Source organism: Myodes glareolus, chromosome 21 (assembly GCF_982192425.1).
Source record: "Myodes glareolus chromosome 21, mMyoGla1.1, whole genome shotgun sequence".
NCBI lineage: Eukaryota > Metazoa > Chordata > Mammalia > Rodentia > Cricetidae > Myodes > Myodes glareolus.
The window spans coordinates 43,506,008-43,531,514 of record NC_142046.1 but is presented as its reverse complement, the minus strand read 5'-3'; the positions used below and the strand labels follow the sequence as shown (position 1 = coordinate 43,531,514).

The 25,507-nt window shown below is 38.3% G+C and overlaps 1 protein-coding gene across 4 annotated transcripts in view; it reads right to left on the bottom strand.

Moving 5' to 3' along the window:
* Positions 1-2,602: 2,602 nt before the first annotated feature.
* The window catches only part of Tank (TRAF family member associated NFKB activator), a 76,387-nt gene continuing 53,482 nt past the window's right edge, over positions 2,603-25,507 (bottom strand). For 2 of the 4 annotated variants that reach the window (XM_048425697.3, XM_048425696.3), the window contains exons 5-8: positions 12,963-13,030; positions 12,303-12,418; positions 6,523-7,061; positions 2,603-3,412 (exon numbers count right to left, since the gene is read on the bottom strand). In XM_048425697.3, the coding sequence (XP_048281654.1) occupies positions 3,236-3,412; positions 6,523-7,061; positions 12,303-12,418; positions 12,963-13,030 (900 nt within the window). In that variant the 3' untranslated portion in view covers positions 2,603-3,235. Of the gene's footprint in view, positions 3,413-5,258; positions 5,419-6,522; positions 7,062-12,302; positions 12,419-12,962; positions 13,031-17,963; positions 18,199-25,507 lie in introns of those variants that run through there. The other 2 variants (XM_048425698.3, XR_007230307.2) reach the window with 2 other exon arrangements.

Genomic DNA, 25,507 nt, shown 5'->3' with positions numbered 1-25,507 from the left:
GCTCCGCCGGCCAACCCGGGTGAGGCTCGCCAGCGGCGGGGAGGACGCGCGGGAAAGCCGGGGAGCGGGAAGCGGGCGGCGGCGGGCCCGCTGGAAAGGAGGGAGCGCCGCAGGCGGGAGGACGACGCGCGGAGGAGGGAGCGGGAGGAAGGAGGGAGCGCGGCAGGCAGGCGGAGGGAGGGCTGATTAGCATGCAGCAGCGCTCGCGCGCCCGGCTCCATTGTTTTAACACCTCCCCTCTCCTCCGCGCCAATCTGTCACCGTTCAGCAGGCGAACGCTGCTGCCTCAAATGCTGCTCTTCTCAAATGAGACGGATAATTAGTTGCCCCGCACGAATGCCGCACTCTTCTCACCCCTGATTGCTATCACCTTCTTGCTCCTGGCAGTTTTGACACCTCGTAATCAGCCTGCTGCTTTTCTCTTTTCTTCCCGACTTCTGCTTCCCTCCCCCCTTCCTTCCTAGTTGATTTATTTATTTATTATTATCATTTCAAATGCAATCTCGGTGCCTATTTGGACGAGTGCTCCGCCGAGTTAACCTTGCGTATACGTGTGCGCCTATATATGCATATGTAAACCAGGGTGTGTGTGTGCATGAGCAGGGGGCGGGCTGGCAGTTTTGCGGGAAACACTGCTTCCACGCGGAGAGAATTTTCTCCGAAAGATATTTTTGGGACGGGAGGAGTTGGGGAGAGGGACGGGAGGGAAGAGTTGGGGAGACCTCAATTAATGCTTTAAAGATCTCTTAGAAATTAACAAACTGGGGAGTCTCGGAATCTGCTGTCAGAAGCGTGTTTTCCCCTCTCCTCTAACAAGCACTGACAGTCTAATTACTGTAGCTACAAGCAGCTGTCGAGGCAGCAGCCCGGGAGCGAAGGCGCCACGGGATGAGCGCTCGCCACCGGCCGCAGCGCCCAGCCGAACCCGCCGACCCGCGCGCGGCCCGACTCGGGAGGATGGAGAGAGCGAGACCGGCACCCGGCAGCCCAGTCAGTCCCGCCAGCCCACGGCGGGCCTGCGAGCCAGCCGGCAGACTCCCTTATTGTTTCATATTTATAAAGTCTTTACCTTGAAGGTTAAAAGATGTGAAGAAGAAAGGAGGGGACTCGGGGGGAGTGGGAAGAAAATCTTTTAAGCTTCCATCCATCCCCTTTCTACCTCCTCAAGCTCTCCCTCCCCCGGTGTTGGTAAAATAACCACGCAACCCGGGGCTGAGGGGGCGGGGTGAGCCAGGCTGGAGTGTAAGAAAGCAGATGTCCCCGCTGGCAGCAACCTCAGCCTCCGGGGAAAGCTGCACCGGGGGGGCCATCCCGAGGACATTCACCTCCCACTTCTCAGGCTTCCCGCTCACAACTGCCTCGCCTCGGCAGGGGTGGTTTTCTTTCTTTCTTTCTTCTTCTTCTTTTTTTTTTTTTTTTTTTTTCCAGACTCAGCGTTTTGAGCATGTAGCTTTCTTACCTGGGAGCTGTTCTTACCCGGCCAGGCTTGGCGGAAGCCTAGAGGCAGCCCCGGCACCAGCTCAGTAGTGAGATAGAGGGACAGACCTGGCCGGTGACCATTCTACCTTTCGAGCTGTGGCTCCCGCCAATCTCTGTAGAGCTGGAGAGAAGCTCCATCTCTGGCAGCCCAATAGGGTCTCTGCCCTAAGAAGTTGCAGCTTGGGGTACTTACTGCTGGAATCTTAAATTCCCATCTCTTACTAAAGTGCTGAGGAAAGGATGGCCCGAAAAGGGGGTAGTGGTCCATTCCGAGTCACTTCATGGGATGCTGAGGTTCTTCAGCAAGTCAGTGAGATGTCAACTGTGTGATAGGAGAGGAAAAAAGAGAATTCTTTTCTGTGTATCCTGACTGGTACATACTGGGAAGTTATGAGGGGTGTGTGTGTGTGTGTGTGTGTGTGTGTAGTGAGGGGAGGCTAGGACGGAGGGTAGGGGTCTAGGACTGAGAAGGGTCTTTGGATAATTGTCTAGGCATTTCCATTCAGCCTAGTGGCAACAGAAAAGATGTCCATGCCTCAGAACCTTTCCCAGTGAATGCCTAAGAACTGCTGTGTCACCTTGGTGAGGAAGACATCACTGTGATATGCTTGGCACCTTGAGGAGTCGAGGCACCACTCCCATTCTTCCACTGGGCACAGAGGCTTGCTCAAATTCCCCCACGCTAAACCTCCCAGTATGAGACATTGCTCAAGGACGTTACATTTCTGTTCAAAGCTACAAGTCAATGCTTACTTCATAAAATGGAAGCCGTGTCTCAACCATTTTTAAAATTTGGGGATAGAGTGGGGAGGGGAGAGAAGCCCAAACAGCAAGAGGAATGAAAGGGAAGTCTCATTTTGAACAGTTTTTCGGCACTGCATACTTGGTACCCTCTTGCAGACGTCTTGAGACCAGTGGCCATCAATCAGGCTGCTAACAATGAATAGCAAATTTCTCAACACGAATTTGAACATTTCTAAATCTAAATTAATAAATATGGATTCTCCTTACAGTCTTTTGCATTTGTCCTCAATAAAAGATTTTTTTAGGATGCTTAGTTTGAAAGATCATTTTAAAATTTAAAGTGACCTATTAATGTGTAATAAATGCTATGAGACATAAATTTTATGAACGTTTCCCAAATATCATTTATTTATTTACCTCGGAAAAAGAGAACACTTTTATTATCACAACACATGTAAATTTTAATATTTAATATTTAATTTTACTATACACAAAGTAAAAATTAAAACCATGTGCATTATTTAAAAAATAATCTAAAATGTTTAAATAATTTTCACTGGGCAACTGATGTCTGATTCAATATTTACTTAGATGATTATATTGTCTGCTATTCTCTGTAAATTATATTATGTATCTTAAAAGAACATGAGCTGTAGCATAAATAATTTAATAATTCAAGTGAAATCCTACACACATTTGGTATTACCAAATTTAATAGATCTCATGAGCCAAACAATAAGCGTAGGTATTTGAGATATAAATTATGATTATGTAACTCTAAGTCACATGAAAAATTTGAATTATTATAATAGTGTAAACATGAATACAATGAATTAGTTTTATACAAAATGATCTCTCTTAAAAGATAAGTAACAAGTTTAGAAAACACTCAAACATCAGTGACAGTGAATCCCTTCTATAAACACCCTACATCAGCTTACAGCAAGTGCTCTCCAGCACTACAAACCCAGAGCATCACAGAGCGCCTGCTATGTCTGTTTTCAAATGTGCCCTAAGTCTCTCCATTAAAGTGTGAATTAAGATGCCGAAGGAAATCCCCCCTGGAAGTCATGGATGGTGGGAAAGGCTCTTGACAGAATGCACACACTTGAGGTTTAAGGCAGTCCGAGTCTGTACCAGTTAGTACCACTAAGTCAGTGTCTTGGTTAAGAAAGGGCTTCCAAAAGGGCTGCAGGAAACAAACAAAAACATCTTTTGTTACTTGTATTCAAAATCAACTTACATCGAATTTCAAATCCAAATATTTGAATGACTTTTGTAAGAGCTTAAATCTAACTTCCCTTTGTAATGTGCAAGAGTGGGCACAACTGAACCACACACTCCTGAATTTTCTCTCTGCAGGTTTAAAACCACCGCAGCTTAACAGCAGCTGCCATCAATATTCAGTTATCACACTGGCAATAGTTTTCAAACAATGGCCAATACTTTAGGCTTTATTAAGTTCTGTATTTTCTACTTTACAATAGGGACCTTAAATTGGAATAACACATGTACAGGTACACTTTTAGTAAAGGCACTCAAAATACAAATAAACAAATCACATATAATCAGCATTCTGGTTTCTTCAAAAAGTTTCTCTTAAACGACTAAACAAATTCTATTTGTCAGTTAAAAATTTCAAATATTAAATCATTCAAAAAAATTTAACTTGAGACACATTCTCTTGATTTCCTACTTTGCTTTTGTTTAACAGTTTGGCCTCATACTTTCTTGAAGATGAATAAAATAAAAATCTGCCAATAGTTGCCAATTAAAGAACTATGGAAAATTGTAACTAAAAAGAATTACCTCCATTGTACTTATTAGTAAATAAAATCTTGTAAATATCTTTTGAAGAAGTTTAGAAAATAGTATATAGAAATTAGTTTAATAATAGGTACTTAATAACAGAAGTTGACAAAAATACCTTACTTTCCTGAACTGTGTAGCCAGATTATCAATAACTGGTTCTTTCCTAGACACAGGTCAGTCATCCTGACAGCTAAACTGACATAGCTAAATTAAGATAGTCACCTCAAAAACTCAATTAAAGAGACTCCTTTGTGCTCCAATTACTAATATGCTTTTAATGAAACTGCTTAGTTTAGTGCATGGCAGTGTTTATGTCTTAACTTCATCTATTAGCTTAAGCATTTACACAAACAGTACTGTTAATCGTGTATCTGGGTTTCAAGGCATCACTATTTAACAGAGAGCACGGCTGCACAGGGTTCAATATATAAGCTCTGCTTAGGTAGCAAGACACATTCAGGAGTTAGTGCAGACACCTTAGAATGTGGACTCAGTTTATTTTCATGGGAAGTGTTTGCTGCAACAAAACTAGCAATATTTAAAATAAATTTTGTAAAGTTTGGGGCAAAGGAATTTTTTTGTTGACAAATTTTCCTGATGAAAGAAAAGCAGTAATAATTATAAATGGAAATTAGTTAAGAGTTGATTAGATTCAAACGTTACTGGCTGTAGTTTAAGGAAAAAGTAAAAAAATACTCTAATCTAAAACCGTCGTGGCTAGTAATGAAATAACTACTTTAAAGATTTTTTAAATTAAGATTTATAAAACAGTAAGAAATTAGCTTAAAAGTGAGTCAGTTCCTAAATCACAAAAGCCAATCTTCCACTGACAACTTACTTTTGAAATCTGACAGTAGCTTTTGGTTCAGATTGGGTCTGTTCTTAGAATTTAATTGGAACCCCAATTACTGACTCAGCAAAAGTAAAAAAAAAAAAAAAGAAAATCATGCAGAACAAAAATAAGCTGATATATATTTTAGTCTTTACAATGAGAGCTGAAGTGAAAAATACATATTTGTTAGTAATGATTAATATCAAATAAAAACAAAGTAAGTAACCAAAACTTCCTTTCTTACTATTTGTACCCATGAGATTCATTAATACAAGAGAATGATGTTTAAAAAGACTCCTTTAAGTAAGTATGTTTGCAGATGAGAGCTGTAACTGGCCTTTAAATCAGACCAATCTCTTCGCTCTTTCTGCCAAGCTATCTATGCTCTAACCTTGCGCCCATGTCCTGTGCCAGCTCAACACCAACTCTCTTGCATTTTTAAGCTGAATACTTTTCCATCAGTTGCAGTCACACAGCAGCTGTTTCTCTTGCTGCAGTTTGAAGTAAACGTACAATGCAGGGTGCCATCTACTGAAACATGAACGCACAGACTGACGAGGAAAAGAACAAGCAGGAGAGAGAGCGGAGGGAGAGTAACAAGCATTAGAACGGATGCAGTTCACAGCTCCACAGGAACTCTACTCACAAGAAATGAAATTGTTTAATTGTTTCATTGGGCAGCAGCGATAGCTGAGACCGTGATGGGAAACAAGGTGCAGGACAGAACACAGAGAGTTAATAATTAAGACTTGTCATGGTCCCTAGTTTTACCTACTACTGAAACATATTCCAGTCTGACTCCTGCTCCCGCACATGCTGTTTAAGGCCTATAACTGCTAAGCATACTTAAAGCCAAAGGACTTTTTTTTTTAATGAAAGAAAATCAAACGTCTGAAAGTTCTAATGAGGATTTTTTTTCTCCTACAAGCTTCTATTTATTTTAACGTTTATATACTTTTCATTTGCCTTCAGGAATTAAACAAAACTTATTTTTCTCCCTAACAAAAAGAATCTTTCTGTGAAAGAACCTTAATCTGAAAGACAGGGTGGTTAGGTGGACTATAGTCTATAGGTAGACTCACGGGCTATATAAAACCTTCGTGCTTCACAAACAGTAAACAGACATTTGATCAACTCACTCATACAAGACATTTGAAATAACTCATTATTTGAGAAATGTATGAGGATGTCTATTTAGTGTCAGGTTAGCCACCACACTAAACCCTGCAGACCTATGGTCTACTGTAACTGAGAATGTAACAAGCAGACTGAAAGACAGTTTATCCTGAATATTTGGTGCAATTACCTACATATGGAAAATTACATGTTATTATGTATATGTGTAATTTTTAATATTTGGTTCAAATTATCAGATCTAATAAAGCATCCACTAGAATACCGATATAAAACAAGCTGTGACTGAAGGACCAAGCATGTAAAGTCATGCCATAAACCACGACAGAGCTTTATCATACTCATATTTAAAATTCATGTCCTTTATTACAGAACTTACATATTTTACTGAAAGCCTCAACTCTGGATAGTCATTAATTTAAAATGGATGTCTGATAACTTAAAAGAGATTCATATCTGTGCATGTATGACAAAATGTGTGTTCACACATAATAAAATATTTGTTAATGCAAAACAGTTACCTGCTGTGGTCCTCGGACAGCTTTTCCTGGGGAATCCAGTGAGGGAAAAGGTGCATCAGGCGGGTCCTGAAGTGGGAAGAACACATTATGGTCTCCAGCTGGCAAACACGGAGCTCTAAGATTTGAGGGTTTTGTTTTGTCAGTTGTTTTAAGGTTTTGTATAGCTGAAGTCATGAGGTCAATTCCCCGAATTTCAAATAAAGTTTCTTCTGTTTTACCAAAGTTTCCTGGGTTGTCTCTGCCTTCCATATTAAATGTGTCCTGGCGCACAGCCTCAGATGTGTCAGGACTAAGGATGCTGGGTGTCTCTGGAGTGCTATGTAAGAAAGCAGAGTCACTGTCCATGGGTGGAAACTTGACATTGAACTTAGAAAGAGATTCCAAAGAGGTGTCCTCCTCATCTCGGCCCAGTCCTCTTGGTGTAACAGATGCGATACACGGTGCACTTCTGTTTATACCATCGTTAGCCTGGGGCTTAAACAGCGCTTCTTGTTTATCTGTTTTATCAGTACATTGTATGGGCACAGAGCACTGTGTGTCTGCAGGAAAAAGGATACAGAAGGGAAATAGTCACACTCAAATCATTGAAAAAATAGCTGAAACAGCGTTAGGCAGAGGACTATTGTTTTTCTATTGGTTTAAATACTAACTGAAGACAACTGATATTTTTATGTTTGCTCCCATCTTCCATGAGGACAACAGCGGTCCCCTGCAGGTGAATTGAGCACAGCATACAGGCTGCAACTTAATTGCTTTGTCTTCTCCTAGGTCTTCTGCTATAAGCTTTGCATCTTGTTCTCAGTTACACTGCTTTACACTTACAAAAATGCTGCAGCATATATATTTACTTTGTAACAGAGCTACAACTGTAAGCTTACACACACACACAATGAGGGCATTTATTATTATTTACTACATGAATTAGTTAATTCATTTCCGCTAATATCAGTGTGTTATTAAGTATAACTCTAACCAGTTTAATCACTGTCTACAGTCGGTGGTGCCAGCAAGGGTCAGGAAAGAAGAAGACAGTGGAGGCAAAAGAGGTTGACATTCTGAGATGCACTATAAGGAATTACATGGGAATATGGCTGAGTGCGGTGTTGCACACCCTTAGTCCCAGCGCTTAAAAGGCAGAGGCAGGTGTTTGTTTGTGAATTCCAGGCTAGCCTGATCTACATAGCAAGTTCAAGGACAGCCAGGGTTATATAGTAAGACACAGTCTCAAAAAAAGTAAAAATATATGTATATGTAATTTTCTCATATTTGAAAAGGCCTCTTTCACTAACAAGCAGATGTGGGGTGGGCATCAGAGCTGTGTTAGCTCATTCATCTAGAAGTTATTTCTCCAACAAGATCTCTAGGTTATAGTCAGATGCTGGCAAGGAGAACTTCTGAGGAACCAGTCAGAATGACAGGGATCACAGCAAATTAAATGAGATACAAGCTGTTATGGAAAGACAAAAAGTCAGCAAATGCTGGCAGTATGGGAGGAGGCAAGCAAAACAAAAATGGAGACTTATGAATTCAGAAACTGCCATAGTACTGAACTGAAAAGATGGCTCAGAGATAAGAGTGCACATACCTTCCAGAGTACTGAAGTTCAGACTCACCCTGGTGGCTTACAACCACTTGCTACTCCACTTTCAGGGAATCCTACATCTCTGGCCTTGACAGGCACCCACATTCATGCAGATACCCACATACACAAGATTAAAATTAAATCTTAAAAAAATAAACCAAAGGCCACAGTGTAATAAAGAGCCAGCAAGAGCTGTTTTCACAGTATCAAAGTAAACCAAACACACACAACAATTATCAAAGCATAGTCCATGTTTATGATCCTGAAATATTAGAAAAACAAAATTAGGTTCTACCATGCCACTGCAAAAAGCAACTGTGCTTTGTAGTATATTTGGTTGTTTGTTTTTGTCTTTGACACGGGGTCTCGTGAAACTCAGGATAGTCTGGAATTTCTGTGGTGTGGGAGGTCCTTCTGCCTATGTGTTGCTTTCATTAGTTAATGAATAAAGGAACTGCTTTGGGCCTATAGCAGAGCTATAGGGGAACAGAGCTAGGTGGGGAAAACTAAACGGAATTCTGGGAGGAGGAAGGCAGAGACAGAGAGATGCCATGAATCCATGGCTAGAGGTAGACGTGCCAGAGCTTTGCTGGTAAGCCACTGCCATGTGGAGATGTACAGATTAATTAATAGAAATGGGTTAAATTAATATAAGAGTTAGCCAATAAGAAGCTAGAGCTAATGGGCCAAGCAGTGCGTCTGGGACAAACAAGTGGCCCCTTCAACATTTCTGAATTAGTGAGGTTAGCACTGGATTCCTGACCATTCCAACACTACTACCCAAGGGCTGGAATTACAAGTGTGCAGTACCGCAATTTATTTTATTCAATGGACAAATTGTCATTAGTCAGGCCCTCCATTCACAAATGAAGATTTACCAAGGAAGCAGGCATAAAAGTACAGGACATACAAAGCCCCTTCCACAGTCTATGTTAGTAGGTACTCAACAAATGGCAATTTCTTTAAATTTTTCTAATCTTTGGGGTTTTATGACTCTTATCTGTTGCCATAGTACATTCTAACACAAAAAGCCTTCTGTTTGGATATGATGTGTGGTACAATGCCTCCACCTTTAGTTCATTCTGCATATACACCTACACATCTCCCCCTTTCTCTCCCTCAGACTACCTCATTATGACACCCAGGTTTACCCCAAACTCTGTTCTCCAGTCCCAGTCTTGCTAGTGTGGTGGCTACAGGCACTACTATGCGTAGTTCTTCACCTAACTCTTACTTGTCCTTCCCACTTTGACTTAGACATTGATTCTCTGAATGTCTCTCCCATGATGCTTAGGTGCTCTGAGGCCTGAACACTCTTATATTTGTAAGTAGTTTTCTCTTCCCCCATTAAAGCAAGTTTCTATGACATCTGAAACCATGTTCTGTTCCCTACTTACCCAGGTGTCTCACCTATTGCCTGGCACACATATGATACTGTATTCTTTTCCTCATAGGATCTAGAATTATAAGCCACATTTACTAGCTATTCTGGCTGTGACTAGGAACAGTATAATAAGTAACTGAGACCAAACTCAATTTTTTTGCTGAATTTATTTGACCTTTGCGGTTGACAAAGTCCATTCACTCTCAAGTAGTCAGTTTTCTTGGTAGTATATTTGAGGGTGGCAGGAAATACTAGGAAACAGGAATAAAATTCAGCAATACCTGAGAAAGAATAACTTCTCAACCGATTTTTCAGGAGAACAAGGTAAATGCTTTAGAATCGCAGCTGCTGCTAATGGCAACGGCTATTAACACTGATAGCACTTCCATGTGCCATGCACTAACTGTGGTATGTACATTAATTTACTTAATACTCAAAGTAACGCCAACTCAGGCACTATTATTATCTCTAATTTACATGTGAAGGGATGGATACGGGGAGGTTAATTCCATGGCTACTTCCAAGATTGTGCAGCTAGCAAGTGCTGAATCTGGCACTAAAACCCAGGTAATCAACTCGGGAGTGTCCTCAAAACCATTACATTAAATCGAACATGATGGTTTCTACAGAGAGGATCAAGCTGGCAAAACTGTGCTTAGAGTGACTTTCTTACCAGCTGACCTAACCCCCTTCAAAGAAGACAGGGACACATCAATCAGTTGTAATAAGGAAGCAGACATTTTCTTTGAATAGCTAGTTGGTATATGAGCTTAGCCACATTAAATTAACTAGAGTTGATCTGTACATGTGGTAAGAGTAGAAACTAAGAGGAGTAAGCCTATCAGCAGTCTGAGCTTAGATAAAGATCAAAGTTCATGAAAACACCTGTCACCCCAATACCACACCCCAATACCACACATGCCAGTGAGCATACATGTAGCCTTCACAATTTGTTTCAATAAAACTGACTTTTGCATGGAAAACAAGTAAAATGAAAAATTTTAATTTCCAAATTTATATATAGGCTGATCAGACTACTGACAAAAGAGCTAATGATTGTCTATACCCCAATCCTATATTCCTGCCCAATGGAAAATGAAATGGGACCCTGCTTTTAGACTAGTAACTCTTCAGACTAGTAACTCTTCACTAGAAAATATTTGCTTAGACACACAGCTCTATCTTGATCCTTTCTCAAGGTTACTACCCTGAGAATGACCAGAAGAGACATGGTAAGAACACATGTACTGAAACCTTGCATGGTGTGTTTCTGTCTTCATTCCTTTTCCAAATAGACAGTAAGAGACAGTATAAAGCTATACTGTCAGGGCATAATACTTAACATTTTGTGTTTTGTTTGAACCAAGCAAAGCTTTATTCAATTGAATACAGATCTCAAATATTTCAAGGGTAACGATTTTTTTACGCACTACTTGTGACACAGTTAACATAAAGCATAAGACTAATGTTGAGCAGCTTTCTTGAGGAAGAAACTGAAGTTAAACACTCAGTGTTCAGGTTGACAGATACACACTAAGAGTTAGACTTATGCAATTTAAAAATGGTCAAAGTATTAAATAATTGATAATGGGTTATGTTCTCTGCATAACAAAGACTATATCACTATTACAATGTTTTGATAAGATGTTGATGCTCAAAGAGCGTGCTTATGAAGTCTAGACACAGCTAGCCTATTTCAAGTGAGACTGCTGATTTCTAGTATCTTCAGTGTGTGGAAAAGAACAATTTTTCATGAACATTACAAACATGAAGATGGAGAAATTGAGAGTACGTTTTGAAAAGATAGGAAGATTGACAAGCAGGGACACACAAAGTATGTCTATATACAAAGGCTGTTTTCCTGCCCCTCACCATTTACTGGAAATAAATGCAGGTAGTGGCAAAAAGAGAACTTTCGCTATCAGTGATTTTAAACATTATTATGTGAGAGCCACAGAAATGAAGGACATGCTGGTCATCATTGTTGCGACATCTCTCAGAGTGAAGACTGTAAATTCTATCACTAGGGAACTGCCTGGAGGATATTCCAGACCACAAGGACAAACAGAACCATCATTCTAAACCATCACTTTACTTTCTGTTTACTGATGTGTCCGGACGCTAGACTTAATTTCTGATATTTTGTTATTAATATTTAACTATTGAAGCAACTACAAAGATTCCAGTCTGGAGCTTAAAAAAAAAACCACACACACAACACACAAAACTAACCCAAAAAACCAACACACACATGCACGCACAGATGTTCCTAGATGGCATTTTATACTCAGTTTTTACTTTGTGCTGCCAAGAGAAGTGGGTCTAAGGAAATGTGCACTCCACATTTTCATTCTTCAACTACATCATCAGAAACTCTAAGTAGTGTTTAATGACATTTCGGTCAGAACTTGCTTATAAACAAGGGTGATGTTATAATTTTAGTCAGTTCAGATATAGTAGTGTTGCTTTAAGGTCACTTAGTGACATGTGAGTTACTGTTTAACATGACCCCCAAATAAAAAAAAATATAGAGAGATGTATCCTATATTTTAAAGATGGTACTTCTCATTAAGCTGATTGGTAATTAGGCTATTCAATTAGGTCTACACAGTACCATATACAATAAAAAAACAGTGAAAAAGCAAAGATTCTATAATGCATAGCATAGAATTTAACAGCATACATCTGTTCAACTATAAGGGGCAAGATGCAGATTATTAGTCTTTCATAAGCATTTGAAAGTATTTTTACACTAAAAATTAAATGATTTCAACCAATACAATTAAAATTACTATAAGATAAATTAAATCTTACCAGTTGCAATATCTGGTATATTAAGTTTGCTCAAGTGGTCTTTCTGTGCTTTTGCTAGCAAGCATATCCTATGAAATTCTTCCTTAAGGTCCCAGAAAGTCTTCTCTATATTATCCCTAAAAACAAATCAATATTTTAAAATGTAAGATTATAAATTAAAATAATTTTTATTGTAATTAAATATATACAGTATAGTTTTTATGGGTCACAGAATTATAGAAAGGTTAAATGTTAAAACTAAAATTTAAATTTGTAGAAGATATGTTAAAAACAATTCTAATATTTGAAAAGCTAGGCACAAAACAAATGATAAAAGGTCTAGTTCATTTGCCCTGCACGTTAGTGTATCTACCCCTTCTCCATAAGCATTATGAATAGAGTATTAATTACTCTTCACTCTGGCTCACATCAGGATTCATCACATCCAACAATACAGCCACGATACAGGCTGCTGAAATCGGGGACTGTCAGAGAAGCCAGCTTGCAGATCTAGTTCTACTATAACCATATGAGCAGTTAGGTCATTTTCACATGTGGGTTCACTTCAGGGGTTAACAACTATTTTTTTTATTTTACAATTGCTAAAAATTTTTAAAACATACAAAATATTGCATATTTAAATTTGTTTAAGTCTTGAGTTGGCAAAGGTTCTAGAAGCACCTGTGATGATGTGAAGGGAGGCTGAGATCCGCTGAGGGCTCTTTTCCAGAAGAAACTTGTCTTCTCCCCTTAGAAGGATAAGAAATGATCATTTTACATGCTTCCAAACTCAAACGGGAAAACACAATACAGCATTTACCTAATTAAAACCAATCACATTAATGTGTGTGTGCTCTCTTACACACAGTACAAGAGGTTTTGTGTATCCATAAAAACACAATAGGTTCTTTTTTTTTCTTTAAATGAGATCAAGGGAAATGAAAATTAAAAAAAAATAAAGAATTTTCAGTCATTTCTTTGATTATTTTCTCTACTAATGGTAATTAAAGAAATTTTTCGTATGCAGTTAATCAAAATTACTACTCTAATCACCAAGCACTTCTATGTCCAGGAATTTAGGGGCAAAATATTTCTGACACTTTGTCCTTTGGTATTCATTAATAATGGCCTATAAATGTAAATCAATGCCCTTGTCTTTGTTATAGTTTTTTTTTTAAAATAAGAAATGCAACTGTAACACAAGAAGTAACCAAACTACAGCTCCTGCTTTATCTAATAAGCATCTACAAGGCTTATAAAGATAACGTAGTATGTATCTGAGCTGTTTGAATACAAGTCCTTGCCTTTCACTCCCACCTTGTGGCCTACACTGGTATTACACAACTTCTGACACTGAGAACTGAGAGCCACAGAACACATTGTAGTCATTATTCTATGGCTCAGAGTTAAAAACACACAAAACCTCGTATCTGGTAAGCTCTTTGTGCTTTCTGAAGCCATAAGCCAATAAATTCTGAAATCTAAAGAAGTCCTAATATTATATACTCATAAATTATAATTTAGCCCAAACTGTATAATTCTTAAATTCAAATTCAAACCATTTTTACATTTATTTATTTTGTGTGTGCATGCAGGAACAACTGGCAGGGGTCTGTTCTCTCTCTGCCATCTGGGTCCCAGGAAATGAATTCAAGTCTGCATGTTCAGCAGCAAGTGCGTGTACTCACTGGGCCATCTTGCCAATCTTGAATAACTTTTGGTTTTATTCAATTAATGTCACCGCTAGTTATTAGCAAAACAACAATTAATTTTTATTATTTTTAATTAAGTGTAGGTGTGTGTGTATCTGTGTACATAAGTGCAGGTGCTCATGGAAGTCAGAGGCCTCAGATCCCCTAGAGGAGCAAGTGCTCTAACTGTTGAGCCATGAAATCACCTTATAACAAAACTAGCACGATATTATCAAATGTATGGTAATAAAGTCAAAGTAGATGTACATTATAACAAAAATGTTTATTAAATTATAATTTAATATTAGATTATAGAAAGAGATTATAATTAATGAAACAAATTCCTTTTAAAAACCTCCACTAGAAATCTGCAGTAACTATTTTATTAGGAACTAGAAAGAGCAAAAACAACGTGAAACCTGAAATTGAAGATAAATTACAGTAAGTGGTTAATGATAATACCCTACTTTTCTAAACACTGATTTTTATATGACTAAGAGCGACCATTTCTGAGGTCAGAAGAGTATTAAAAACCAACTAGGACTGACTGGGAAGGGGTGAATCAATAGATAATAGAAGAATGATAAATTCTTGTTTGGCTTAGAAAATATTAGTACCAAACTTCTGTGATGACTAAATTTGATAACCTGAAAAAAAAAATCATTGGGTTACTAGCAGGGGCAAAGGGGCGGTACTCAGGTAACTCAGGAATTTCTATTAAATATCTAAAACTGAAAATCTTTTAGTTTAGGATAAAAAAACACAGCTTTCCTTAGTTTTGTTCTTACTATTAAAGAAAAGGCATTACTATACAGAGCAGTACACTGCAATATCTACTGTTCACTCTACATCTCTGAATATGCAGCAAGTGAAGCGTTTTCTCTTGGAAACAGGCCTGGAACTCACTGTGCAGTCTGTGAGCTCTTCCACCCTGTGTTAGCCTCCAGAGTGCCGGGGTTACGGCTGTGTGCCGCCACCTCCAGCCCTCCTCTGAAAGGAAGTTAACACTAGAAAAATATAACTTGTATTTTTCCTTTGATTCTCAAATATTACTAAGTGGATTTTACACTGTAGGAAATTGACATTATCATAACTTCAAGTAAGAAAGCAAGAGAAATCTGAACATTTTAAGAGATTTTTATGTGTCAAGCCATTCTACAAATGACTTTATTCTGAGGCACAAGATACACAACAGCAGGAACTATTCCCAGTCCTACGTAACTAGAGCGAATGGTGGAGGACGGTTTACATGCCATAGCCATGCTCCCGTCTGAAAGCTGAGGATGTGAAGTGGACTGGGACAATGTTAGTGTCAGCCTTAGCTTTTCATAGGTAGGTATCATATAAAAGCACGTCTGTCAGAGCCAGAGTACTTAGTGTTCCTAAAAGAGGAAAAAGAAAGCAGCAGCTGCTAGTCCATTAGTCCAAAATCTAGTTTGTTTTTCATATGGAGATAACGGAAATTGGGCTAGACATGTCACTCAATGACAGAGCAATGCTTAGCATGCCCAAGACCTGAGGTGTGTCCCTAGCACTGTAAAAAAGACAAAAAGGTAATAGAAAGTGTTTTTGTGTTGCCTTCCAGAAAGTACTAGATATCAACCCGTTTCAAGAAAGAAACGTAAATTGAGCTAGGCCTATAATTTTAGCACTTGGGAAGCTGAGGTAGGAGAATCTCAATTCAAGGCTAACCTAGATCATCTACATAGAGACCGCAGAGTAACATGAGCAGGCATTGCTAAGTAAGTCACTAAGAGCTTATCAAGATCCTCCTGCCTCAGCTTCCCAAGTGCTAGGATTAAAGGCACGGCTCAGTTTACATTTTGAGACAAGCCGGGTGGTGGTGGCGCACGCCTTTAATCCCAGCACTCAGGAGGCAGAGGCAGGCGAATCTCTGTGAGTTTGAGACCAGCCTGGTCTACAAGAGCTAGTTCTAGGACAGAATCCAAAGCTATAGAGAAACCCTGTCTTGAAAAAAAAAAAGAGACAAGTCTTATCTTTGTTACAGCTGGAATAGAAAGTGGAAGTATTTGTATATTCTCTTATATTTAAGTAACCTAAACCTTAATTTTATTTTATTTTTACTAATTTATTGTTGGAAATTGAGCCCATGACTTCAAAACATCTAGGCAAGTACTTTACCACCAGTGAACTATACTTCCAGCCCTAGAAAATTAATTTAAATAAAGGGGTAAGTCCACAGTGACATACATAGCAATACCTGTTATGTTATGATAGTTTGCATGAAGTGTTCCTTCTAAACTTTAGATGGGATCCTTGCATGCAAAAATGTTTACTTCTAGGTGCTTGGGCAACTCAGTGGAGTCAGTACCAATTCATATAATTCTTGAATTATGTTCAAGAAGATTGTTCTTTTAAAACAAAAAAGAGAACTACAATTTCCTTTTGGTGATTTTTTTGAGACAGGGTTTCTCTATGTAGCAGTGACTGTCCTTGAACTCCTGCTGTAGACAGACTGGCCTTGAAATCACAGAGACCTGCCTGCCTCTGCTTCCTGAATGCTGGGATCAAGGCGAGATTTTAAGAAAATGGCCAACTAGAACTTGGCTGTGTGGATCAGGCTGGCCTTCAATTCTCAGGGCCCCTTCTGACTAAGCCTCCTGAGTATAGGGGTTACAGGTCCATGTTAGAGAACTACTTTTACTATGAGCAATGTAAATCAAGAAACACACCAAGGGAGAGAAAGGGTTGATAATGGGTGATAAACTGCGAAGCTATAAATGTGAGCTGGGTAAAAGGAAACATGGAAAAAGGAAACATGAGTTGTGGAAAAAGAAGCAGAAAGCAAGGGATTCACGTTCATGTAGATTTTTTTTTAGAATTTAAAGAATTAAATATAAAAAGACCAACTGAGGCTGGATATTTCCGTATGAGCTTCAGATATAGTGAAACAAAATTCATGGCAATGTCAAGTATCAGGTTTAACTGAACTAAGGAGAAAGCAAAAACAAGAGAAGACCCAGAAAATAGGACCAGAAAAAAAGTACAGGAATGAGGTAAGTATAAAAATAGGGAATTGTAATTGGTCTGAACAGATTTATGTACATGTAAAATCTATGAGGAGCAAACTACTAGGAGCCTGGTCTGCTGCACATGAGACAGTGTGTGAGGCAAACCCACTGCCAGCGTGGGAACTGCCAGCGTGGGAACAACTCCAGGGCAAAACGGAATTCATCCCAGGGTTCTGGAGGAAATAGTGAGTTTTATAAACAATATATAAAAAAATTAAACACCCTAATTACTTCCAAGTTCTTTACAGGATTCTGGTTTAATATAAATCTACCAAAAATATCTATCAATTCAATGCTACAATAAAAAATACTTTTAAAAAGTTAAAAATACTTCATCTGTATATAACCATTATGACTTCAAATCTACTAACATCACCTTGAAGAGTAATATTTTTCTATTACCCTGTCTTTTAAGATCTTTTCTTTCCATTACATTCTACATATATCTTTCTGAATTTATTTTGTTAAAAAGTATTTTATTATATGAATGGGTTTTGTCTGCATGTGTGTCTGTGTACTACATCCATGCCTGGTACCTTTGGAGGCCAGGAGAGAACACTGGATCTCCTGAAACTAGAATTACAAGTGAGTTGTGAGCTGCCATGTGGGTGTTGGGAGATCAAACCCAGTTCCTCTGGAAGGGCAGCCAGTGCTCTCAAGTGCACAGCCCCTTAATTTATATTCTTAAGGAGTACATTTATTCTTGGGAGTGAATTCTTATGCAAAATAGAAACCACATAATTTAAGTAACCATTTTAAATATGATTTTTCATACCCCTCTCCCAAATGCTCTCTTTAAACTAAACTGATCTGGGAAAACTCTTTACCTGTAATTTAATGTACACAGTATTCTGATGATTGATCTTTATTGTCAACTTGATTAGATTTAGAATCACCATGGAAATACAATTCTGAGTATGTTGATGAGTGTGTTTCCAGAAAAGTAAAGAAAGACTTGCCTTAGATGTGCCTCCCACCTCACGGGCTGAGACCAGAGACTGAACATAACAGGAGAAGAACAAAGTGCCGGCATTCATCGCTCCTTGCTTCCTGAGTGCATACGCAGCTGACTGGCGCCATGCATGCATGTGGTGCACATACGGACATGCAGGCAAAACACGCACACACATAATAAAAAACCGATACGAGTTTCAAAGACCCGACTCTGTTATTTTGTGAATTAAGTTTAAAAAAAACTTGAAATGATCTCATTATGTAGCTGTAGAAGAAATAAAAAAAAACACAGAGTTGATGTTTTATTCTATTGCCAATGGAAAATGTAGATTAGATTTTAATATTCTTATATTTCTTTTTTATCTGGACAATTAAAAATTTTGACATAGTAATAAGGATATCATCAACTTCTTTGGTAGCAATAGTATTTAGTTTTGTATCTTACATTTAATAAAACCATACTCAAAATACAAAATAAAAAACCTTTAAAAAATTTAAAAAGAATATGGAAATATGACTAATGGCAAAGAAAAAAATCTTTCAGTGTGAGTCTGCTGTCATAACATAGCGAGTCTGCCTAGTAAGCAGGAGAGTTCAGAGTGTAATATATTAGGTGCAAATGAAAACTTAGGTGATCCACCCTCTCCATCTCTAAATTTTAGCAATGTCACTGAAGGGATAAGGCCCATTAAAAAAAAAAAAAAGACAAAATACCACATAGGAAAAGTGCTGGAGATCATGTGGTTAAACAAAGCTAACTGGCTTTTTTCACTATTCATTTTGATCCACATACAGTCTCTCTCTCTTTTAAAACATTTATTACATTAATTTATACAAGTATGTGTGATGAGTGAGACTTGTGCATGCCTACCAGGGCAATCTTCTTTCACCAAGTGGGTCCCTAGGATCAAACTCAGGTCATAGACTTGGTGGAAGTACCTTTACCCACTGAGCTACCTTGCTGTCCCACTACATACATTCTTAAATCCAGGACTGCGTATACTAAGCAAGTACTCTACCCTGAGCTATACACCCCTGTCTCTACAATACTTCTACTGGATTACAGTAAAAAGTAAAAATCAGCATTTGCTATGTATACAGATAAGTAATAAGTAACTTGTAGAAGAATGTGAATAAAACAGTCCCACACTAGCTCAGAACTGGGTATAATGAAAGGTTGTTTTTTGTTTGTTTGTTTGTTTTTAAAGAAGGGACTCACAGATCACAGTCCTCTGAAGGAACGGGCAACAGGAACTGAATCCAGCAGCCAGGTAAGAGAGGAGAGAGAGAGGAGAGCGGGTGTGTGAACGTGCACCTTTTTGGTACCCAAGGCCATGCCCAACCTGTTCCAGCCTCTCAAAGGCCACTGGCTGAAGGAGGTTCCCCAACAGTAATTGGAAATAATTTGTAAGTATAACTTAATATATAAAAATTATCCAATAAATGTGAAAAGGAACTATGAGAAATCACTGTGATCTTCATGCATTCTTTTGCTTGTTTGTTTTGTTTTTCGAGACAGGGTTTCTCTGTATAATAGCCCCAGCTGTACTGGAACTAGCTCTTGTAAACCAGGTTGGCCTCGAACTCACAGAGATCTGCCTGCCTCTGCTTCTCGAGGGCTGGGACTAAAGGCAAGCGCCACCACTGCCTGGCATCTTCATGTACTCTTAAAGTTGATGAAATGCTAGAATATTCTTAGTATTTCTCTAAGAGGAAATTGCAATCTGTCTTAACCAGTGAGTCTCAACACAGACCCATGTGAATCCTTTGATCCTTTCAAGATAATCTGCAATTGGAGAGAGACCTCTGTCACAGGCTTGTGTGCCCTTGCACATGTCAAGAATTCAAGACTCTGACTATTCTTTATCTGTACATTTTTCAGTACTATGTTTACAGACAGTCAACTTGAAAGATCAGACGTTTCTCAAAGATCCAGCAGAACTGGTGCTTGTTTTAAAGTGCAGGACTCCTTTCCACTGACATAACCACAAGCATCCATGCAGGCTCTCCTATGTAATCCTCCTCCTGCCCAGGTGAGAACAAGGCAAATGCGTTCTTGCTGTTTGCTACTTTACAGCTAATAAAGACACTTTTCTCTACCGTGGTCTATGATTTCTTTTGGCAGCTGCAAAATGGTTAATGATTAAACTCACATAATGCCATCCATTAGCTGAACTATTTTCACAATAGCTTTAAGATGGTATCTGCAGTGTTTACCGCACTGGTATCTACACCGATGGCACTAAAGCAACTGAGAGAGAATCTGCTGACGTTCTCTTCAAGTGCAAGGGTTGTCTTGGGGGAAAAACTTGTGTAATGTTTGAGCTGCAAGCTGAACTAGTCACTTTTTTTTTTAATAGAATGCTATTTTCACTTCAAAGAATGAATGACATGCAGGCTATGGTTATTCAGACATTTTCTCAAAAGCAAATGAAGCTAGCCTGTCACTTTAAGGAAAACAAGTGACAAGACTTGTTGCCAATAATAAAATTTGAGCTTTCAAGTGAGAATTAAAATTTGGAAAAGTTGTACCTGTTATAGTAAGTTTGACAGCTGCCCAATAGCTAAAGGTTTCTGTAGTGTGCTTGACAATTATATTAAATTTGATTTTTAAATATTATCTAATAAGTCAACACTTGGAAGATCTATAATCTATATAGTTAGGTAAATCAATATTCCCCAAATGGCTAGCTCATAAAATCATATGAGTAAAAAGACAGTCAAAATGTAAGACAGACCACTGGCTTTTAAATAGGTAAAAAGTTCACTGAAGTGGCTTCAGATGTTTAAGAAATTGGTGAGATGGCCCAGCAGGTAAGGGCACCTGTCATCAAACCTGACTACTGGATTTTGATCTGACTGGATGTCAGAACCTCCACATGTGCACCATGAGGTGTGTGCACACACGCCAACAAAATTAAAAGAAAAGGAACTTCCTCTCACCAATATTGGTGCATTATCAAAGAACAATACCCACAACAGTTAAAAGCTTTCCCATACAACTATGTTGTGGACATGAGGCTGGATTCTTAGCATATAATTTAAGGAAGAAAACATAAAACAAAACCAAAATACAACAAACTGAATGTAGGTGTATTCCATAACATTGAAAAATAAAACCTTCAGACTAGATGTGGAGAGCTTTTAGGATGACAGAATTTAACACAACAGCAAGAGAAGCTAGACTGTGTTGCTGGGGTGGGTGGGATGGGGATGCTGTTCCTTACCTACCGAGGAAACAGTCTTTTCATGTTTTTGCATGAGAAACCGAGGCAGGAAAGAGTATGCCAATTCCATTTTGCAGGCTTTACAATTAAAAAGGAGAAGGAGGGTGATATGATGAAGGGACAATTTGGGGGCATAATGAGAGAAAAGAAAGCCATACTAACATATTCAAATTTGCTTAAATGTTAGAGAAGATGTCACTTCTCATTTTCTTTTTCTAAAAATTATTATATATGTGTATATAATTATATTTGCATGTATATAATACTAATTTAAATTTAAGGAACTTATTAAAAAGCTCTAGATATCAACATTTTTCTTAGAATTTGTGATATTTAATTCTGTAACTCTAGAAAAAAAATCTTTGAACATTAATGACTGAATAAAAATAAAACTGGTTCAGGCTGGGCGGTGGTAGTGCACGCCTTTAATCCCAGCACTCAGGAGGCAGAGGCAGGAGGATCTCTGTGAGTTTAAGGCCAGCATGGTCTACAAGAGCTAGTTCCAAGGAAGGCAACAAAGCTATAGAGAAACCCTGTCTCAAAAAACCAAAAAATACATAAAACTGGTTCTACCCTTAGAATGGGACATTTGCTTCATCTGAAAAGGCAAGGATTCTCTAACACAGTACACACAAAAACACATCTTTTTTCAGCTTTCTATAAGCTCCAAGATGGCATATACCACCATTTACCAAATCCAGCTACCATTTCTAGATAATAAAAGAGGGGAAGACAAAGGTGAGCATTAATAGGACACAGTTATTTTTATTTTTTTATTTTTAAGACAGGGTTTCTCTTTGTAACACTGGCTGTCCTGGAACTAACTCTGTAGAACCAGGCTGGTCTCGAACTCATAGGAATATGTCTGCCTCTGATTCCTAAGTACTGGGATTAAAGGAGTATGCAACCACCACTGCTTGGCTGACAACATTTTTAACATTTGAGTAACTGTCAATTTTACTGCAATCTCTTCTCTTAGATGTATAGTACTATGCTTAGACGAAATAATTCAGATCTAACTTTCTGATGGAAATCACTTGAAGTATGTAAATGCATACAACACAAGCACGAAGATGCCACTCAAGACCTAGACCTGTCTAGCTAATGTTGTAGGAGGTTGCTTGTTTCCTGGCCACTCAGCAGCTCAGTCCTGAAATAATCACACAGAAACTGTATTATTTAAATCACTGCTTGGCCCATTAGCTCTAGCTTCTTACTGGCCATTTCTATTAATTTGTGTATCACCACATGGCTGTGGCTTACCAGGTAAAGTTCCAGTGTCTATCTCTGGTGGGGCTACATGGCTTCTTGCTGACTCCACCTCTCTCTTTTTTTAAATTTTTTTTTTCTTTTTATGGTTTATTTCTTTGCATTGGTGTGAAGGTGTCAGATCCCCTGCAATTGGATCTTCAGACAGTTGTGAGCTGCCACGTGGGTGCTAGGAATTGAACCCGGATCCTCTAGAAGAGCAGTCAGTGCTCTTAACCTCTGAGTCATCTCTCCAGCCCTCCACCTCTCTTTCTTCCAGCATTCAGTTTAGTTTTCCCCACCTACCTGAGTTCTGCCCTATCAACAGGCCAAGGCAGTTTCTTTATTTACCAATGGTATTTACAGCATAGAGAGGGGAATCTCACATCAATCTAAGATTCTATAAACTACAGAAAGCCAGAAAGCTTAATGGTGTTCAACTTTACACCACCTGCCAAAATTGTCCATCATAATTTGATTTATAAATATTTTCAATTTTTAAAATTGCTTATAAAAATTAGTAATAATATGCAATGATTTTTCAGTTCTCCTAGCATTCATCACCCATTAACATTCTCATAAAAGTCTATATTCAAGTTATAATTTTTCAAATTCTTAACATCATAGACCATGGTATTTCTTCCTTTTGAGTGTAGTCATAAGATTCAGGAAACTGAATTCATTGCCATCGTTTGATGGGGGAGCTAACCCTCTACTCTACTCCTCGCTATTGGCATTTTCCTTTTCAGACTGTAACCTACAATGCCTGTGATACTTTAAATATATAAATACATACGAAGAATTATTGCTATACTCTTTAAGAGAGAGAACTCAGGTCTTTGTTCCTGGAGCAGCTGACAACTTCTAAAGAACATAACACCGTGGAAGTGAAGGCACGTGACTCCTGTGACGAGGTCACGGAAAGCACTTGTTCTCTACTCTTGGATCCCTTACTTTAAGGAAAGACAGCTGCCAGGTTATGAGTAGACACCCATATGCCAAAGCCTCCTGCCAAAACTTATGTGAGTGAGCCATCTTGGAAGTACACCCTTCAACAAGTGAAGCCTTCAACCTGCAATCTTGCCTACTTTTGATTTCAACAGCGTGAGAAATCGTGAGCCACACCATCCAGCTAAGTCACTCCTGAGTTTCTGATACACAGAAATTGAGAAAATAATTTGTTTTTATGCTGTTAAGTTTTTAATACATTTAGGGTAACTAGTTTTATGATTAGTTATATGTTATATGACAGGCACTGTAAAAGATATATAACTACTGGGGTGAACAAGAGGTGAAACCCAGTTAATAAAGTTAAAATAGGCACATTATTTTAACTTTACGTAGAATCCTAAACGTAATCTAATGATAGGGCCTTGTTGTCTTGACCTTTAATGACCTTTTCAGAAGAACAAGGACTCGTGCATACTCTCTGTATAGAGTTAGCACAAACACAGGCTGAACTATAAATATGATTTTTATTGATTGGCTGAGTGACTGCAATACTGGAGACTGAATTCAGGATGCATGTATACTAGGCAAACACTCAACCACAGAGCTAAACCCCTAGCCCAATTTTAAGTTTCTAAGCCAAACTTTCTCAAGACGTCTCCTCACCATGTATCTCTCAATCCTTTGTTTCATAATTCATGTCTCTAGGTGGCTACACAAGTGCAATCTGCCAAAGTGTTCAACAGCCTTCCCTCTCTTGCATACTCTAACGGAAATAGTTCAAAGAAAACAAGACTCCAAGCCATTCATCAGACATATGGACAACAGGACTCTAGGTGGCTAGTAGTATGGCTAGTAGTAAATCCTTCTCTTACTGGTTAAAGTCATTTCTGTTAATAATTCATACAGAAATCTGACTGATTAGAAGTGCAACTTCTAGAAAGAGAGGTTTTATTTAAATATTATCAACATATTAAAATATATCTTATCCATTCCTCTATCCTTTCCTATTCTCATCATGCAAATGTGTACTTTTACAAAAGAGTAACTAAATGTGGACTGCCTTCATTTTTGAAAAAAAAAACAATAACAAAATATTTTAAAGTTATATTTCTAGGATTCTATTCTATACTCATCTGTATTACCTAAAAGTGAATCTAACTATAACTTATTAAGTACAGATCAAAACATACGTAAATGCAAAAGATTTTAATTTCAATTGCTTGATTAGCCAATATTTTCTCTAAGTTTGGGTCAATTATTTTACACCGAATATATAGCCAGCTCTCAAATATGTAATAAATCTAATTATCCTTAAAAACACATTATAGAACCATAGTAATAAAAACAGTATGATACCAGCACATAAACAGACAAGGAAACAAAAGAATAAAACAGAGACCCACACATGAGTACTCACAACTACAGCTATCTGATATTTGGCAAAAAGCGAAAAACATACATGAGAAAAGACAGCGTCTTTAACAAATGGTGCTGGGAAAAACTGATGTCCATAGGCAGAAGAATAAAATTAGAGCTGCTATGGGATAATGCTCTTGTACCCTGTAAAGATTTGTCAGTTGTATTGGTTTAATAAGACACTGATTGGCCAGGCAAGTATAGGTGGGGCAACCAGATTAAGAGAATTTTGGGAAGAGAAAAGGCTCAGTCTGCAGTTACCACTCAGACACAGAGGAAGCAAGATGAAAATGCTGCACTGAGAAAAGGTACCAAAAGCCATGTGGTTAAACACAGACAAGAATTATGTGTTAATCTAAGTTGTAAGAGCTAGTTACTTATAAGCTTGAGCTAATAGGCCAACCAATTTATTTTTATTGTAGGTTTCTGTGTGTTTCTTTGGGACTGAATGGCTGTGGGATTGGGTGGGACAGAAACCTGAAACACTAAAACTGCTAAAGCAAGCATAGGTGATAGCCAACAAGATACAGGTATAGAAAGGACTTTCTGAATAGGATTCCACTTGCCCAAGAATTAAGGCCAACAATTGACAACTGGTACTTCATAAAAGTAAAAAGCTTCTGCACAGTCAAGAAAACAATCAAGCAAGAGAAGAAATCCACAGACTGGGAGAGAATCCTTGCCAGTATACATCTGACAGAGGATTA